The sequence below is a fragment of the Hippoglossus stenolepis genome, chromosome 12 (assembly GCF_022539355.2).
Source record: "Hippoglossus stenolepis isolate QCI-W04-F060 chromosome 12, HSTE1.2, whole genome shotgun sequence".
Classification (NCBI taxonomy): domain Eukaryota; kingdom Metazoa; phylum Chordata; class Actinopteri; order Pleuronectiformes; family Pleuronectidae; genus Hippoglossus; species Hippoglossus stenolepis.
The window spans coordinates 16,509,633-16,529,007 of NC_061494.1; the positions used below are offsets into that span (position 1 = coordinate 16,509,633).

At 44.4% G+C, this 19,375-nt stretch overlaps 1 protein-coding gene across 4 annotated transcripts in view; it reads left to right on the forward strand.

Moving 5' to 3' along the window:
* The window catches only part of ebf3b (EBF transcription factor 3b), a 67,194-nt gene extending 55,109 nt beyond the window's left edge, over positions 1-12,085 (forward strand). For 2 of the 4 annotated variants that reach the window (XM_035172361.2, XM_035172359.2), the window contains exons 11-16: positions 3,922-4,010; positions 9,017-9,082; positions 9,303-9,474; positions 9,864-10,049; positions 10,488-10,655; positions 11,996-12,085. In XM_035172361.2, coding sequence (XP_035028252.1) covers positions 3,922-4,010; positions 9,017-9,082; positions 9,303-9,474; positions 9,864-10,049; positions 10,488-10,655; positions 11,996-12,027 — 713 coding nt within the window. In that variant the 3' untranslated portion in view covers positions 12,028-12,085. The remainder of the gene's footprint in view (positions 1-3,921; positions 4,011-9,016; positions 9,083-9,302; positions 9,475-9,863; positions 10,050-10,487; positions 10,656-11,995) is intronic. The other 2 variants (XM_035172365.2, XM_035172364.2) reach the window with 1 other exon arrangement.
* The last annotated feature ends 7,290 nt before the right edge of the window (positions 12,086-19,375 follow it).

Genomic DNA, 19,375 nt, shown 5'->3' on the forward strand with positions numbered 1-19,375 from the left:
CGAGCGCATGCGCGATATTCAAAATTGGAAGTGATACGGTCACAGCTGCACACCGAGGCATGCATTACATTTCTTCATATTCTGAAACATGATCATTCACTCTCCAGAGTGAGAAAATTACTGAAATATTCATAAAATCTTTTTTCCCCCCTCATTCTTTCATGGAAAAAAAAGCGTCCGACTCTCCAGCAGGTCTGTTTCTTTGTCACCTATCGTGTTAATTCCGCTCATATGTGGAAACAATTCTTTTGCTGTTTAAATCTGGAACATATGTGCTGCCACTTTGTTGTCTCGTCGCTTTTGTTAAATTCTAATCATCTCGGAAATCAGACCACGGAAACAAATCTATGGGCGATTACGTCTCTGTGAATGTAACACAAGCAGGGGGAAAGAGATATAATAATAACGTAATTGAACAAAACATGTAACCTGTCTAAATCTGAGCAGAAGATGAGAGAAAATGAAAATTCTATTAGTCCGTAATGTTCCCTCTGCTCCCCCCCCTCCTCGCATGTGCTCTTCATCTCCCCTGCAAAGTATTCAAATGCAAGCCCTGCCTTACCTCCCTGTGTCTCTTTTTCTCTAATTATCCATGAGGTCAGTAAGCAAAATGGGGAAGAAGCCAGGAGATCAATACAAATTATCCCTGAGCAAACCAGTGCTGACAGTTTGAATTGCAGCATATGTTTACCCAAAATCAGGCAATTTATCTTAATATCAGGCGAGTAATGCAGCAGGGGTGAGAGGTCACACAATCTCTCCACCTCATAATTACCCGCCTCTAAAACAGGAAAGTGGTATTGATTGGCCGCGGGCCGGGAAGCGGGCGTGACTGGAACGTGCCAGCGACCCCCCACCCCCATCATACCTCCTCCCAGTCACCCCCCCTCCCCCCCTCTCTTCACTCCACCTTCCCCTGTCCCTCTTCCCTCCCCTCGGCTAGACTCCCCACCCTGCGCAGGATTTATGGGATGTGTGTGGAGGGTTTCATGTTACCATGCAGCGTCTGAGAACCCTTACAGGAGGGGTAATGTGAGGGGAGGGGGGGGGGTGTACACTCCCTCCACACCCTCACTCCCCCCTCCCCTCTCTCCCTCTCTCCCTTTCACCGTATTGTGTCGGGAGGACGAGGAGAGGGCCAAACTAATTTTGGCGTGCAAGTGCATCGCAGAGCTGGATTTGCCCGTTACATCTTTAGAGGAGAGTAAAGTTTACGACAGAGTGTGAAGTTGGGACATAATGATGTGGCAAAGATTAAAAAAGACACGGGGCGAGGAGGTGAGAGTGAAATAAAAAAAGTGTGTGTGGGTGGGCGGTGGGGGGGGGGACTGTCACTGTGTGTGGTGTAAGAGGAGTCGTCCCAATGATTCTTGTAAAAGCTCCGAGGGTGAAAGAAAATCTTTGCTCGCGAGGAAAAATGTGCGGAGCAATGCGATGAATACACACATAACGCATTTATTGTCCAGATTGAATATAAGTGCTCAGTATATATCATCAGCGGCTCTTACAGGATTATTGACATTGTCTGTGTCCGTCTGCACCAGTGTACATGCTATGACTACAAAACTGTCAACTCATCAACTGACAGCACCGTTTAGCGCTAATGCAAGTCTCCATCAGCTGTCAAAAGCATTTGCATGAAATCAATAGCAGATGGCGGTCTGTGTCACCAATTTCATTACGCCGGGGTTGTTACAAAGATCATCTCCATGATAGATGAGACGGCGACATGTCGACATGTGGGGATCATGCCTGACGCTTGGACGGCGGCTGCAGAACCCCGAGCCGTGTTTTAAAACCCAGCTCGAGTGGGAATAACATATTTGTTCACTTGGTCGCATTTAATTTCCCACATGCAAACACTGAATACAACATATGAACTTCACAAACACTGATGAATTAAATCCCTAAACTTTTAAGACGACGGGATATCCCACCCTCCAAATCACGTTGATCATAATTTCTCAGGTCTACATTTACAGTCGAGCGTCATTATCATTGGCGAGGCCCATCAAACACGGCACCTCTCCCAACCTCGGTGTCGTCCTGTACTGTACGCCTCTCCGGCTGTGTTCCCAGCATGCCTGGCGGGTTGTGTAGGCCCCAGCTGAGGCAGAGGACAGGAGAGCGTGATGTATCACCCTAAGAGAGCCCACTGACAGCCTCTGATGATGGATGGCCTGATTATGGAGTGCTTTTTACACATACACAATTTACATCACACTGAGCAGCGGGGTCTGGCAGGGCTGACATGCACATACACTCTCGCAGCCGGGCACGTGCACTTACACACACAGACGCCGATATGCATGCTCCGGTGTGTACACATGTATGAGTCTACCACAGTGCATAGATAAGAAAGGAGGTGGAAATAACAAAAGAAAGGGGGCAAATTCCTCGCTACAGCCTTGTCATGTACGATCAATACGGCAGATCAATCCTTTATTAAGGAGAAGATGGCGTCCCCCCACATTCGAAGCAGACCTTTTGTCGTTTCGGGACGCATGATGACATGTCAAATCAGATTTCCAGCAGTGTATGTTGTGGCGTGGTGTGTATTCAGGTGTGCTGGGAGTAACAGGGCTGGATACCACTGTATTTGCGAGATAGATCCTCAGTATCGATTAGCACCCTGCATTGTCCATGCTTGAACACATAATTGCTCCATTTGATCACGGTCGAGCTGGCAATTACTGTATTCAGGTTTTGGCAAAAGTGGTTCACGTCTACAGAGTGTGTGCTGCATGCATGCGTGAGTAGGTACAGTGTGTGTGTGTGTGTGTGTGAGCATGCCGGAGTGTGTATTTAGATGAGAGGGAACAAAAGAAAGACTGAGAAACGTAAATGTTCATTTTCCTGCTGCGACTGCCCGGCTTGTGCTTCAGTGGCCCTGCCTGGGTGCGCGTGCGGGGGGGCGTTCGCTTGCTTTCACATTCTCTGGTGTTCAGCAGGTTCAGCGAGCTGTGCGGTGTTAATGCTGAAATTACATGCTGAGTAATGAGTGATGGGCCAAATTACAGGCTGAACAATGAATAGAGGCAGGCAGCTCTTATTAGTCTCCATAGAAAGCCATTGATTTATGAAGCGCCTTGCTCGGCGGAGTTACTCTCCTGAAAATGATATCTACATTGAGAAGTGATGTTCTCTATTAAGTCGTTCCTTCCCCCTTTACACTGCTCTCTCCTCCTCCCCTCCGTCTCTCCCCTGCCCTCCCTCCATCCCTCCCGCCCTCGCCTCGTCCTGCCTATGAGTGTACACATGATTGTTTAGAATCAGGCGGAGCTGTAAGGAAGCCTTCAATTACCCATTAGGACTGTCAGACATAAAATGCCCCTGCTCTCACCAAAGTCTGGGTTATGATTCATTTACTTTGTGCCTCTGATTCATCGCCCAATATGCCTCGTGCCCCAGATTACTATTTGAGGGGTGGGAGAGATTAATGGCTGCATGGGATCTGTTGCCGTATTTCACGGGCCCAGTGTTGCAGTACAGTTGGTGCAGACGGGTGAAATGACAGCAACCTACACTAGATCAATGTGTGGACAGCCTTTCACAGATTATTAAAGCTCTGTTAGATTAAAAGACCCCTGCTATGTAGTTTGCTTTTAGTCAATATTCCCAAGCAGATAAAAAGGGGGAGGGTCCCTGTGAAACGATTCTCAGACCGATGTAGGCCATCATGGCTGTTAATGGAATAACACTTGGTGACACAAGTGTCAGAGGATCCCGTGTCATTTTCTATCGCCTGCCCCCCCGCGGAGCCACCGATGTTTCATAAAACCTTGTCTCATCCCTGAGGATTCTTTGAAATGAGGCATCCAGAAATGACTTCTCTCCTGTAAAGTCAGATCTCTCAATTAGTTTCTTCCAAAATAATCCGGAAACGTTTCCAATTCTCATCCTCCTTTCACTTTCTTTCAGCCCTGAATGAGCCGACCATCGACTACGGCTTCCAGAGGCTGCAGAAGGTCATCCCCAGACACCCCGGCGATCCTGAGAGGTTACCAAAGGTGGGTACACTGTCTCCGCAGCAGAGAGAGAGAAAGAAAAAAAAAGAAAGAGAGAGAGACAGAGCTGTCTGAGGCTTTAATACTCTCAATGTGACAAATACACAAAACATTACCATCGACACGGAGCACTGTGACCCCAAACCGTAACAGCTTTGCTTCACATATGTGGCTTACCCGCTAACCGGCGTGGTAATGGTATTGGTATTGTGTGCAGGGAGAGGCGTAAACTCTCTGTGTGGTAAAATAGCTCAATCAGGCGTTTTCCTCTCCAGTAGTCTGTGGAGATGGTAATCTGGTCAGAAACGACGTCTGCGCCCTCATTACCCCACTCATGTTTTCCTTTCATTTTCTGCAGCTCGATTTGGTTTAATCTTTTGTTTACAGAACCCTGTGCCGTAAACCCCCTAGTCTTACTGCAGCTAATAGACAAAGACTGCATGTTATTATGCTTTGGCTTTCTCATTGTTTTCTTTTGAACCTGGGTGAAGGAGTTGAAAGCCTCATCAGTTTGAGACACACTGGTGTGGCACACAAATAGGCTGCCACATTGAAAGACTGGAGCATGAAAATAAGGTGCACAGGTTTTTTTTTTTCTTCTTCTTCTTCTTTTCCATTATTATTATTTCCTTCCACTGCAGAAACTCTTTGATTCTTTGACTCTTTTCATCATTCCCTTTGATTCCCTCGCTCTTTTCATTTCCTATTGATAAAATCTATCTGTGTGTTTTCACTAATTGCCACCCTGCCAGTAACCATTTTGGTGAGTGACATTCCAGATGTGTGAGGTGTAATAATATGACTGATTAGTGCGTTCGGAACCCCTCGGCATGTAGTAAAGTGGCGGCCACCTCGGAGTTTTAATAATATTGTAAAACCTTTAAAGACCTTATCTATTAAATCCCAGCATGCAACACAGCAATATCATTAAGGTCCAATGGACAATTTAATAAAGAACAGACTGTGTGGTGGCTATAGATGTTTGACCAAGGCAACGTGGAGAAATGGAACATCACAGCTAGTCCCTGGTTCAGTATATGAAGTGTTTCAATTAGACTCAATCCCCGTGGAGACAGGAAACAACACCCAGACATGAAATGTTACTCTAATTTCAACTGAGTACACTTACCTTTAATATCCACATGACTCCCTCTATCTCCGCGGGCATCACTGGTCAATCTAGGCGCACTATTTCTACGTTATAAAGTCACAGCGTCTTTGCGGAAAATCCACATCTGTGAAACAAAGAGAACAACAATGTTAAACACGGCTCTATTGCGAGAGAAAGCCCCGACTTTTTTTTCCTCGGGTACGCAGCGGCGTTGGCTGCGAGACAGATTTTGACACCGAACCCAAGATTAGTTTCCTGGGTGTGCGTATACTTAATATAGCACGGTCTCCCAGCCTTTGCATGAAACAATCACAGAGTGAGATGAAACCCTGCACTTCCAATAAACAACATAAATATTTGATTTGCTCTCTAATGGACCCAAATATGGGGTTCAGGGGGCATGTAAATGATCCCACCAAGTGATTCGTCATTGTTAAGCTTGCCATCTGAGGGTCAGCTCTCGGGGTCAAAAGCACATTCCCAATAAAACAGCCCGCGGCGTGCAGCGGCTGGCATGTACATTTGGAATGAGAACAGAAAACAGCATATAGAGAACAGCCATTACAGGGTGCAGGTGAGGTAGGGAGACTCTATAAAAAGAAGATAAAGCTGGAGGACGCGCGGTGTGCATTAGCGGAAAGGCAAATCGACACCAGGCCCACTCACCGCCTCTACCCCCCCCTCCCATGACTTCACCCTTCAGTTGATAATATTACTGCGCTATTGATTTCCACCAGCCTTCTCCCTGGGACCAGTAAGACACGTGGTAATTGTGAGGAGACAGAAAGCCAATATGGGAGTGCTCATGGATAGCAAGGGATGCACGCTAATATTGTTGCTACACAGAGAAAAAAAGGGGGGAAGCTGCCTCTGATTGAAGTTTACCTCGTAATTCTAAGACAACATCGCAGATGACAGTCTGACCCTGTGGGAGGAGTGGAGATATAAAAATTCAATGCAAAGTCCAGGGTGAATATGAAAGTAATAAGTGTGAGCAGTCAAGTGATGAGAAGGGAGATTGGTTTGCGGGCATCGCGTTAAGTGAAGAGAGACTTTGGAATTCACCCTCCTTTTTAAGATCTTGTTATAAAACAATTTTCTATTCATAATATAAAAAAGACAATTTATAATACCATTTTGTGCCCTCTGGCAGTAATGGACAAATAGACTGGATATCACATTATATCACACTCAATTTCTCTCTTCTGTAACAAATTAGATTCATTATGAAATTAAAAGTGGAAACTCAATATTGTTTTATTATTAAGCTGATTGCTTTGGATTCTTTTCTTGGCCCCCAAAATGAGCATAAGCCCATTCTTTTCCAATTCTTTGTGTAATCCACAAGGAGAAAATATTACAAATGTGTTCATGTCAAGCAATTACCCATGTATTTAAATGAATCTCTCTTCCTGTGCTCTTTGAAGTACCTTCATCTAATGGCCCTATGCTTCTAAATGCATTCATTACCTCGGGCTAGAGCTAACAGAGTAATTGCCTTACAGTTTTAAAATGGCATTAGCACTCCAAGCTACATAACCTAGGCCCTCTTTTATTAACTGTGATAATATAAATACAACATCCATGTTAATCTAGTGCTTGAAGAATCACAGTCAGGCCACGTCAGTATTATTGTTAGATATTTTTTCATAACACGTCATTTGTTACATTTTTTTTTCTTTTCTTTTCTCTCCCCCATTTGCAATAACGTAACACGGCGTCTAAATCTGAGGTGATCTGTCATCTGAGCGGCGCCGTTTAAACAGTTGTTGAACACGGGACCTTTATGCAAAGCGAGCCAAACAATAGCAGAAAATCTGTCACGCATTTGTCACAGAACAACAGAAATCATTTGAGGCCTTTAATTGTTTCAATTTAACATGGTGCGTTCTGATATGTCTCCATGACAAGAAAGCCAATTACACTTATGCTAGAGTAGTATTGAGATTTACATGGAAATGCCCTCAGAACACTATTCCGTGTTAATCGTATTCACAGCATGAGCTGATACGCATGAAAGCATTTCGTCAGAAGAAAACAAACTTCTTCCTTGATTGGGTGCAGCACTTCTCATCATCCTCGGATATGACTAGGTTGCCACTTAAGCATAGCCCTGCGAGTCAGCTTGGTTAGTTAAGACACCACGCGGTAAACGACAGATTAAGGATGAGAGGCAATATCGTTTTCTCTCCTCCTTTTTCCAAGCTGTCCTTATGTCACTGCTGCAAAGTACCATATGGACAAGGAGGGAGAGGACGTTTTAAAGAGAATGAAACATGGCTTGCGAATGCGACAGTCTTAATTGCTTTAATTGTTGTTTAAAATTGAGAGCCATGTAGGAGATCTTGAAATATGATAGAATAGATTATTGGTAATTATTAACTGCAGACAAAAAGAAAGAAAACCACTTTATCTCACTCAGCAAGAGAGAGAGAAATCTGTTCTGCCTGATGAGAACACATCAAGACAGCTGGTCCTCTCATTTAGTCTACCTGCCTCACGACAACCATAATTCTTTATTTGTATGCAAACTAGATGCATGCAACGTTGAGCATACACACCAATTTCAGAGGTAAATGCCCATTCTAAGAGCCACCCATCCGGTAACGTGGGGTGGATTAAGCGATATGTTTCTATAAGAGAGCATGGCATACGCTGGAAGTGGCTTCTACAGTGATTCATCTTGATAAATCAAGGGCTGTGGTAGATATGCTCCTCAGGATGAAAGGGCCCATACACACGCTCCGTACACACTACATACGCCGTGCCTTGGAAATGCAGGCCAAGTCTTGGAGGCCGCTGTTTGAAGGCGCGAAGGCTGTGTTTACATTCATTTACGGCAGCTGCCGTCTTAATCCCACACTGCTATTGCCAAGTGATGGAACACTTCAGACAAATTACCGAGGCCCGCAAAAGAAAACATAGCGAATGTGGGAAGAAAACAAGCGCCATCTGAGATGTTTCTGGTGACAGATTTGCATTGCTTTTAACCAGGGTTCTAACAGCACAGTCGACAAATCTCTGCTCTACAGCAGGTGACAAGCAAGCATTTTAAAAAACACACGCAAAAGCCATGTCTGCAACTTGCCTTTGTCAGATTAAATGCACTCTAAAAGGAAGAGAGGGTTTTCATAGAGCATATTGCCTTCTGTATTATAGAAAACAAAGAGAGCAGTCTGCTTGCTTGAGAGGGATTTAATTGTAAGTGCTGAATTCAAAGAGCAGATAAAGACACACAAACGGGCCAAACCCCACCTAGCCGAGAGCCTGAAACAGAGTGGGGGGAACAGGATCTGGGGCCAACTCATTTTCAGTGTTAAGAGCCAAAGCAACACAGCTAATCCGCATTGTCAAGCGGGGGCAAGCATGCAGACATGGATAAGACCACATCCTGAGCATCCGTGTCCCCAAGGCACAAGCACCCAGCTCTTGCTGGATGGGAAGTCATTTGTGAAGTCCTTTGCAACATCCAGTCAAAGAGGTTAATTGAAAAATTCCTTAATGTCATTACAACAGAACTAGATTAACCCAGAGCTAATTCACTTTATTGTTCTGAAGAGAGGGGGACTCGGCGCTGAACTCCGGAGCAAACGTGAAGCCTAGAATCAGGGGTGAGGTGTTGTTTTTAAAGGACTATGCCAGTTTAATTAAGATAGGGAACATTATTCACTGCTCTGCATGGTTGGAAGGAGCAAAGTGGTGCCGCTGTAAAAATGCAGCCTCTAAAATCCGGGTGGCTTCTCATTCAGGCGGTTGAATTTATAAACATTTCGGAATATCGCCGCGGCCCTGCTGTGTAATGTTGTTTTGATATTTGTTTGTTACCGTAACAACAACTGGGGTCACAAACGTAATGCGGTCGGGTCTTAACATTTACTCTCCCTGTTTTGCTCGTCAGGAGGTGTTACTGAAGAGGGCGGCCGATCTTGTTGAAGCCCTGTATGGAATGCCCCACAACAATCAGGTATGTGTCCACACAGCTGCTGCTCCGTGCAACGTACACCTCTGCTAAACAAGAAACCATTGAAAATTCACTGATACCATCACCAAAGGGTCTTTTCACCACTATATCTGGAACAATGTAGGCTACGTGCGCTGTGAGTTAACCATATAGCCATGAACCATGCATCAAAGCAAAGAAACATAAATAACAAAACCTCTGCTTTTCTCTTCTTGCACCTCAGGAGATCATTCTGAAGAGGGCAGCTGACATCGCCGAGGCCCTGTACAGCGTTCCTCGCAACCACAACCAGATCCCCTCGCTCGCTAACACAGCCTCCCACGGCATGATGGGAGTCAACTCCTTCAGCAGCCAGCTAGCAGTCAATGTGTCTGAGTCACAAGGGAACGACCAAGGTATGTGATTTTAGAGGTATATGGCTCCATAACTCAGTGGTTCTCAAAAGTGGGGTCCAGGGACCTGCGGGGGTTCCTTCAGGGGGTTTGAAGCAAAATGAGAAATAGTTAAATTTCACTCATTAAAATGGGAAAAAAAGAGAAAAAGATTGAAATATTGTTTTTGAACATTAGCCCCCATCCTCATTGGCAATATAGGGAGTTTAAGGGTCCAATTAAGTGCCAAAATCTTTATTATTAAACTGGTATCATGTGCCGATTGGAAAATGTCCCGATTTGCAGCAGTAAAATGTCCATGATCATTTACTGAATATTTCCCTGGTAAACACTGTGCAGAGAGAATGGTATGAATGAGTTTCCCTCTCCATCTTTTCTCCCGTGTTATTCAGTGGGCTACAGCCGGAACACCAGCAGCGTGTCCCCCCGGGGCTACATCTCCAGCAGCACCCCGCAGCAGTCGAGCTACAACACCGTCAGCAACAGCATGAATGGCTACGGCAATGCCGGTATGAACCTGGGAGTGCCAAGCTCCCCTGGGTTCCTCAACGGATCCTCTGCCAACTCCCCATATGGAAGTGAGTAGCTTGCCACTATCACACGCTGTAGTAGCACTAAGCTGCTGCTGATTTAATTCCAGCTCCACACATTCGTTTTCACTTCTATGAATCACTTGTGACAGAGTTATAACGTTATTGATGGAGATAATATATTACTATTCATTCGCCGGGGCTTGTTGGGTTTTTAGTACTTCGGAGGACACGCATGTAGCCCGGGATGGAAGTTGTATTCGTTTTTATGTGTATTTCAACGTGTGCCACCTGTATTTGTTGAACCGGACAAGATGTTGACGGTAGGGGCCTGTGAGTACTGATCGTGTATCCCCCCCCCCCTCTGACAGAAATACTATCCCAGCCTTACCTTAACTGCCCTCTCCCTCCCGAGCACCATACTCACAGCACGTTCTCACTCTCTCCCTCCCTCCTTCTCTCTTCCCTCCCCTGTCGTCTCCGCAGTTAAACAAAAGAGCGCCTTCGCCCCTGTGGTCCGACCCCAGGCCTCCCCACCCCCCTCCTGCACCAGCGCCAATGGCAACGGACTGCAAGGTGAGCCCCCCTCACCCCCTCATCCCTTCCCCACGGACTACTGGTCAGATACCGCTGCTCAGGCCTCTGTCCGGTTTGGTGAGGGATTAATCATTACAAATATATGCATTTTGACAGGCCAATTTACACCTTTCACTTCACACTCACACACACACACACACACACACACACACACACACACACACACACACACACACACACACACACACACACACACACACACACACACTGCACCATGTCTTCACACAACACACACACACAAATACAGCACTGCAAGCCTGGTCTCACATCTGTGCAAACACACATGCATCCTTGTTGCCCTTTCGTACAAATGATCTCTGATGTCGCAGGAAAAGACCTTCCCAGAATTGTTTTAGTAATTATGTTTATTAGGTTTTGTGCATGTGTCATGACCAACATGATTGCTTTGAAAACAAGCTTAGCCGTAGTGTGTGCCCCAAGATTAATAACATTGGGCTTAATGAAGTGGGAAATTAAAGTTCATCTTGCTACACGTTCATACTTATTAATACATGTTGTGCAGAAATTAATGAGCAATGCCTTTGCCATCATCTGCGCTGGCAAACTTAAAAGCATTTCAACCATGACTCTACAAATATACTCAGAGCAATATAATAATATATCATCCCAGCACTTCACTAGTCGCCTAATTGTTAAAACGTGTGAAAATACTGAATATATAAACTCTCGGGGTGAGGTACAGTTGCTAATGATATCCGAAGCAGATGGTCCTGGTAAAATAAGGGAAGCTACCTTTTGATCTCGCCTAATCTCTCTCGGATAATGACACGTCTTAGGGAAAGGGAAAGTGTGGGACTAATGCGCTGTGTAGTGCTGGGAGAGCGGAGGATGAGGAGAGACGAGGGGAGGAACAGGCAGCGAGAGGAGGAATCTGAGGAGCGCCTAGTGCTGTAGCATTGTGGCATTGTGGGAAGTGACCGTGTTGTTGCTCTGCCGTCACCACGGCCGCATCTCCAGGGAGTCTGGGCCACTGTTTGCCATTACCCCAACGCCAGGAGAAATATCACACATGGCAAGAGTGGCGTGCTGGGGGCTGAAATGTCAGAGCAGGAGGGAGGTTTTCAAACTCTGCCTGTTAGGGAGGATGTGCAGCAGCAGGCTGGTGGACACGGCAAACACTCACAGGCACATACGCAAACAGCCACATTAAGGCATGCATTCACGCACTTGGTGCACTGTCAGATGGCTGGACTTGCACACACATAGCCACACACACACCAACACACACACACACACACACACACACACACACACACACACACACACACACAGCAACAGCACATCCATGCATGCAGTAAAATTTTCAAATTATTATCCAAACCTTGCTTTTAAGCCCAATAAGTTAACGTTGCTTCTCTTTCTCTCTTTCTCCGCAGCCATGTCCGGCCTGGTTGTCCCTCCAATGTAAATGCACTTTCATCATCTCAAGCACCAGTCTACCACTTCAGAGGACAACCCCCCGCCCCTGTCCTCTGAACACACCACAAAAACGCTGGTGTAATGTATAGTCAACCGCTCGTTCTGTTTTTTTTTTAAAGATGAAGAACAAAAAAAAAAGAGAAGAATTTTTTGGTTTCTTTTAAATGACTTTCACCCCACCTACAGAACTAAAGGATTTCACAAGGAACAATACTTTTTCTGTGGGATGCTTTTTTTTTTTGTCGTCTGTATTTCCCTCCCCTCCCCCTCAATTTGATCACCCTTGAAGAGGATGCGGGATGAAGAAGGGTTTATTTTGTATACCTGTCGGGTCGCGCCTCGGCCTCGGATCTGTCCAATCATCCAACACATTCAATACTGGAAGGGACTCTGTGGACTCACCATCTGGTTGTAAAGTAAAAACACTGATGTACAGTACATTTGCCAATGGACTTGTTTGCCTCAGAAATTGTTTTTGTTTTTCCCTTTTTTTCTGTTTCAACTCTCTTTTAATAGATTCACAGCAGTTGTGTGTCTTTATAATGTGACTTTTTTGTATTTTTACGTGTGAGGAAAAATTCACAGGGGCCAAGACAGTTTGAATTACAACTGGAAAAATATATGAGATATATAATGTAGAAAAATTGATCATAAAAGTACAACAAATGCGAGTAAAAAAAAAAAAAGAAGAAAAAACGGGGTGGGGCCTGGGCGGGTAAGGATGTGTCATGTTTCATTCCTGCATTTTAACTTAAATTTTGTAATTTATTGTAGCTAGAAATCATCTTCAAAAGTAAAAAAAAAAAAAATCCACTTTGATTCAACAAGCACACTGACGTGTACAAAACACTGCTCTGTTGATGAATATGATGTACTTCCATGTCTAGAGCTTCCTTTTAAGCAAGTGTGTTTTGCCATGTTTTTCAACTTTTTTGCTAGCACTGTATATTAATGCATTCCTAGGCTACTGTGAAGTCTGTTTCTTGTTGATGAGGAGCAGTCTCCCCCTTCTAGCTCCAACTCCCTTATGTGTTTTATATGTGGTTAAAAATTGTAGACTATTGTGATATTGCCAAACTTGTGCTAAATATTTATACATCTGTCTTTTTCATGTTCTTTTAGATCGACAAAAAAACATTTGAAAAACAAAAATTAAAATCCATCGAGAATGTAGGAGTGTAGTAATTCATTGTCATATTTCTGTTCCAACACACACTTGCGCTCACTGAGGGAAATTTTGTAACATATCAACTATAAATAATGTATTTATCTCTGAAATTTTGTATATTGCTTTTCATTATGTATGTATTAATCGTCATGCCCTTAATATAGTGATGCAGCACAGATAATTCAGCCAAGAACTGTTGCCTTCATTTGTTTTCTTTTTGTATTTGATGAAATGCAATGTGCATATATTTCACGTGTATCCTCAAAAAATTTGTGTTACTCCGTCAAGACTCTCTGTCCATTTTTTTAAAGGGGAAGTCAAACTTCATTGTTTATTTTTATATTGATTTTAAATTATCTATACAGACCATTTTGGAGAAAACTTTGTTGGTTGTATTGTCAAATAAATTGTTTGTGACCCATATGATAGTTGTTAAGATCCAATAGAGACTAATGTGCATGAGGGACAACCTTGGAGATAAAAAAAACACTCCATTTGTGGTTGTACTTTTTTTCTGTTTTGTAGAATGTATAGAAGTCATTTTTACTCACCACTTATGACTCTGCCACATAGCTTACATGTGTTTACAGGGAAGAAAATTTAAAAATGTCAACATTTGGAATGGAAACAGAAATGAATAAGTGATGTTTTATTAAAATTTTCAGTAAAAACACACTAGCTCATCAACTGTGGACTTCTTCAGTTTCCAGTGCAGTTTGGCCGGCAGACAAACTGACGAGCAGGACAGAGAAGGTAGAAACTTGGGAGGACAAACCTGTGATTCGCCTGTAAGTTGTCGTGTTTGCCATGACTTTGCCATAGAGATAATTGTTTGATAACCTGTGGAAACGTGTAACATCCATAAAAGATGAAAACTGCTCTTCACTCACATTATTTCAACAAAGCACTCTGACACTGTTGCATATTCCTCCCGGTCTCTGTATCAGCATATCTGTGGCGCTTCAAAGCGTCATTGCAGTCATTCATAAACATTGCCAGCGTTTTATTCAAAGCACCCCAAATGGGGCTCATTCAAATCCCTCATTTTATTGCATTAAGCCACCTAGTTAATAAGGAATCAATACATTGAAAGAGCAAGGTTATCCTTTGTCTATAAGGGCTGGTATCGTTTTGAACCTCTTATAGTTTGAGCGCTGAAAGGGGGGCCACAGTGAAATCTATACTCATCAAGTGGGTCAAACCGAAGGAGAGAAGTGTTTGAGGGAAGAATAGTGGTTCCCCTTAAAAACAACTGAGCATCTTATCTGGCATCCTGAGCAGGTCACAAAATGTCAATTTCTCATCAAGGCAACATTGTCCGAGGCCACCTCTGCCTTTAATGCACAATTAAACGGCAGCCGATCCGAGTGGCAATCAACATATCACAGCTTATTATGTCAGCCGGCATGCACGGATCTCGCGGCGCGGGAGATAGTCGGCGAGTCGCTGATAGCGCAAAGGACAGATACACTCAAAAGAGCGATTTAATTTTCAGCTGCGATCGCCTCGTGCTTGAAATCATTCCCTCGATAATCCAATGTGTCTGATAACAATAGCCACACATCTGCTTCCTGACATTGTATTATCTGTTCAGATGCACATACACGGGTTCGGCTCTCTCGCCTTTGCTTACTGCTCCTTCCTCGCCATTATTCAATGACAAACCGCAGTTTATTTTAGTCCTAACTGCGGCAGCAAATGAAACCAAGGAAACTGTCTCTCGTCGCGGAAACAACAAAAACAGACACTGAGAGAGAGAGAAAAAAAAAAAGACGATATAATATTCTGAGGGTAAAAGTACAATAAAAAAATGACAAGTTTGCTCAGTTGTTGCCAGGTTTAAGAGCTCTGAAGCCTGGCAGGCAGGCTGGAGGTACAGTTTATCGTCTCAGCAAGTTTCACTGTACCCGACGAGCAGCCCCCGAGCTCTGCCACACCACTCAATCATCGTGAGAGCCTCTTTATTGGAGAACTCTAATGGCCACCCTCCACCATGATCTTAATGTGTGCATTAAATATTTATAAATCCTGGGTCAATAATGCCCCATAACCAGAGCCTGACAGACCCCCACCGTACCATGTGGCTGCCTCCCTCTCCGACACAGGCAAAGGTCAGGGGGTCACGCAATCAAAAGAGAGCGAGGCTTGCCACATCCATATGTTGCCACTCTTATCAAGACTTCCCTCAGTACTGGTTATCTGTCAAAGGAAAGAAATATTGAAAGCAATATCGATCTTAACTAGCCTTGTGTAGCCGAGGGCCACGCTTCAAACATCTGCTCGTGCATTGTTATATTTCAAAAAAACCCTCCTCTCAAAAAAATATAAGCCCGAGCGCTAATATTGAACATCTCGCCGTCTGCCAGAGCATGACTAATATCCCCGTTATTGAGAAGCATCAGCCAATGTTTTTTTTTTTTAAGTTGATATATATATTTATGCAATAAAAACATTAGTGCCGTGTTAATTGCGTGACCTGGCATCTGCGGGGGCGAATCAGTGGCTTTTACATGAGCATGTCCAGGGCTGCGCTCCTGTGCTGTTCAGGTGAAAGATTGTGCTCCAGTGATAGCGCGCACAAAAGAGCAGCCGGACAATGAGCCAGTCAATGGAGAGCTCCAGTTGAAAGAGCCACAATGGCCGTGCATGCTGGGAATTGGGCTGGATGATATAAAGGAATGAAACCTTCATTGAGGCCATGGAGGACAAGCATTCAGAAAAGAGGTTTTGTTTGCTCTTTATCAATCTGCCGTTTCCCATGAGGAAAAACAATTCAAACTGACCTTAAAAGGAGAATATTACCTTACGCGCATCCACTCCCTATGTAACTCTCGTCGGGGGGGACTTATACATTCACACTTAATTGATGCTCGTGCGATAATACCTTCGTGCCAGCGTGTGTACAGTATTAAGACGGGCCGTAAAACTAAAAGGTGGATCGTGGTTTGTCTTGTGTGCTCGATGGGCAGTGCTGAGAAGTACTTTTTAAGGATTTGCTCTCGGACAGACAGGATTTGTGTAACCGCTGAGCGATGTGTTTTGTGCAGGAGAAGAAGAAGAAAGAAAAAAAAAAGAGGCAGCTGCAACTCCCGTGAAGTTTACACACGAGTAGGATACTGCTGCTGTGACTCATAAAAACTTCACTGGCAACCAGAGATCATAACTTTGAGTTCACGATGAATCAATATAGGGAATCTGACCTTTTTTGAACAATTTCACATTTGAATCAAAAACAGGGAATCTGACCTTTTTTTTTTTTTCCCAAAAAAAAGGAGAAGTCCCAGATTAGTCTCCTGTCTGTGAATTGGTACATCAGATAAGAGGCGGCTCCCCTGCTACCGTACACTGGGAGTCTGCAGTGCAACGAGACCTCCAGAACCTTGGAAAGATTTCCACTTCACTCACCGCAGTAGAGGAGGATGAGCAACGTATCTCGGTGCTTTAAAATCCATTAAACTTGTATTTGGGTGTCATCTGATACTTCATCAATGTTTCAGTGCACCTCAAACCCACAAATACGGGATTCACCCCTGGTGGAAATACAGTATTCACCGTATTTCCCCTCTATGAACTTCGCTTTGTCCAAAGAACACTACACTGTGAAGATTGCCTAGTCAGAGAGTGTTAGTCCACAGCGATAAAATAATATCACCAGAACTGTATTTTCTGCCACAGTCTCCACCACATAGAGCTCCTTTCATAGCACCGCTCTGTAGTGCTTTGTCCAGTAGTTCTGGATATGATATCATCTATTAATAATGTATTGGCAATGGATTACATAAAAAGGGAGCAGAAATAACATCCAATATTCATGCCCCCTGAGCTTGACTGTGTCCAATCCGTTTGGCCCATAAAACCTTAGCCCCATTTCCATATCCGCTGTGGGTCACGACAGGTCTGCCGCACAAAGGCGCACAGAACAGCTCAACTCAGGAAAAGGGCAGTAAAAATCGGGTGGATTTCTGAACCCTTATGAAACAGGCCCCCCTTTGGAAAAAAAAAAAAGTGAAAAAGCCCTTTTCCGATTTCAGCGCCTGTGAAAAACCTGGTACTGTATTTCCCTCTTTAATTGTGCCACTTGAGAAATTGACGTGCCTCTGAAACATGGCATGAATCTCACAGTTATTGCAGTCCCCTTGGCAGGGAATGTTGATACAACATCTGCATGCTATAGAAAGTAATGGAAGTAGCAGAGGTGGCAGCTGCAACTCTACAGGAAGTGTGCCATTTTCAGGCAGTGCTGCTGTGAGAACCACTAACTGCCAGCCTGGTCTTGCAGGCGGCTCTGATTGCCAGGACACTATGACAAACACGCAGGGGCTGGGAGTGTTGCATCCTGGGGGATGACAGCTTCTGTTTGATTGTCAATAAGGCTCATTAGCAGAAAAAATTGAGAATGTGAAAAGAGATTAAATGGCTTGAGACAGGGTCCCCCTCATGTTTCATTACAGAGGATTTATCAGAGCTTTTATTTCATCCATTCCGCACAAAAAGGACAAATAATCACTTATTGCTTCCCCCTTAAAAAAAAAAGTGAAAAGCTGCAGCGAAATGTACATGTTTTTAAAAAAATGTACACATTCCATATATTGTAATTCCAGCGATGCCGTCCAACAAATGCTAATCGAGCCCTTTGGACACCGTCCACACCTCGCGTGGAACCTCTCCGCTCCTCCTCTGGATTCCGAGCGACTCTCATCTTAAGAACAGTGGCGGATGTTTCCCTCCATCTTAGGGAGGAATGGCCAACAAAGCAGCGTGTAAGGGCCTTTCCCTGAAGAGTCCTTGTCACGCCGCGCCAAACCTCTGTGATTATCGTTGTTTTTGCAGAGAGTGTCCATGCCTGCCAATACCGCTGTTCCATAAATGAATTTGGCCCCTCGTCAACGAATTACCTAACACGCAGAACTGTGTATGTGTCACATCCAATTCCAACTCACCGGCTTTGGTGGTGTGTGTCAGCTGGAGGACTTAATCATCAATCGTCAATCATAATAAGCGAAGCACATTGATAGGGCTTCTTTTTTCTCCCCTCCCCTACACAGTTAAATAAAGTGTAAAGGGAGAAGTTAAGACTGACCTTGTTAAATTGGGACCACAATTTATATTCCTAATTTAGTGTATGGATTAATTAGTGTTGGCAAGTGTGCGGATCGGTTTCCGTGTGGTAGCGCTCGATCAAATCATTTTCGTAAAGGAAACTCTGGAATGATATCTGTCCGTCCAATCTTGATGTTTTCGCTCAGAACCGGCTTTGCATATTTTTAGCCTCACACTTTTAATTAATGCTTAATTGAAGACTTTATAGAGAGAGTTCTTCCAACGTTAGTCGCTAATCAATAACCCGCCATCTTCCATCATGCAAAATTAATCACTATGACCTGTTATCAGGCCTTAATACAACCAGACACACACATGCACACGTGAAATATGCGAACTGGCAAAGCATGCATTTGCACAAGGCAGGCAGAGGAATCTGGCTCATATTTTCCCCTCTCCCTGATCCAATCCACTCCTCTCCCCCGTCATATAGATCGGAGTCTGCGGGGGCCAGAGGCGCTGACAGAGCCCAGATGCTCCCAGTCTGTCTGGGGGACTGGGGAGACTGGTGCCATGGGGTCCTGGAGCCTCTGAAGTGCCGCCCCTCCGTCAACATGACCAAGGCTAGACCTGCACTTTCTCCACGCTGAGACACTCTCCTACCTCGCTGACAACCGGCGCACATAGTCACAGATTGATACACGCAGGGATACACAATCACAGGACCCCCCTCCCCTCTCACGTAATGTATGGCTGTTCATCAGCCGTTCCTAATTAGAGACCCCCAGACCAGCACTCGAGTTCATAAGGTTACAATGACACACTGATACAAGGTTGCTAAAGCACACACACCCACATGCTGATACCTCTCGGTGTTTCTCTTACTTTCTCATTTAATCCTGCTCCGTCTCATCGCCACTGTCCTAAACTTGCTTATGCGGAGGGGGTCCCTTTGTTCTTAAGAAACAAAACATAAAAAAGGCACCGCGAGATCCCTCCATCCTCCCGCTTTATTCTCTCAAAACACAAAGATCATTACAGGAGCATCAAAGTATGCCATGTTTGAAATGATATTCCTCTTTGTAGTTGTGGCGTAGCGTGGAGTGTGTTGGTATTAGATGCTGCTGTG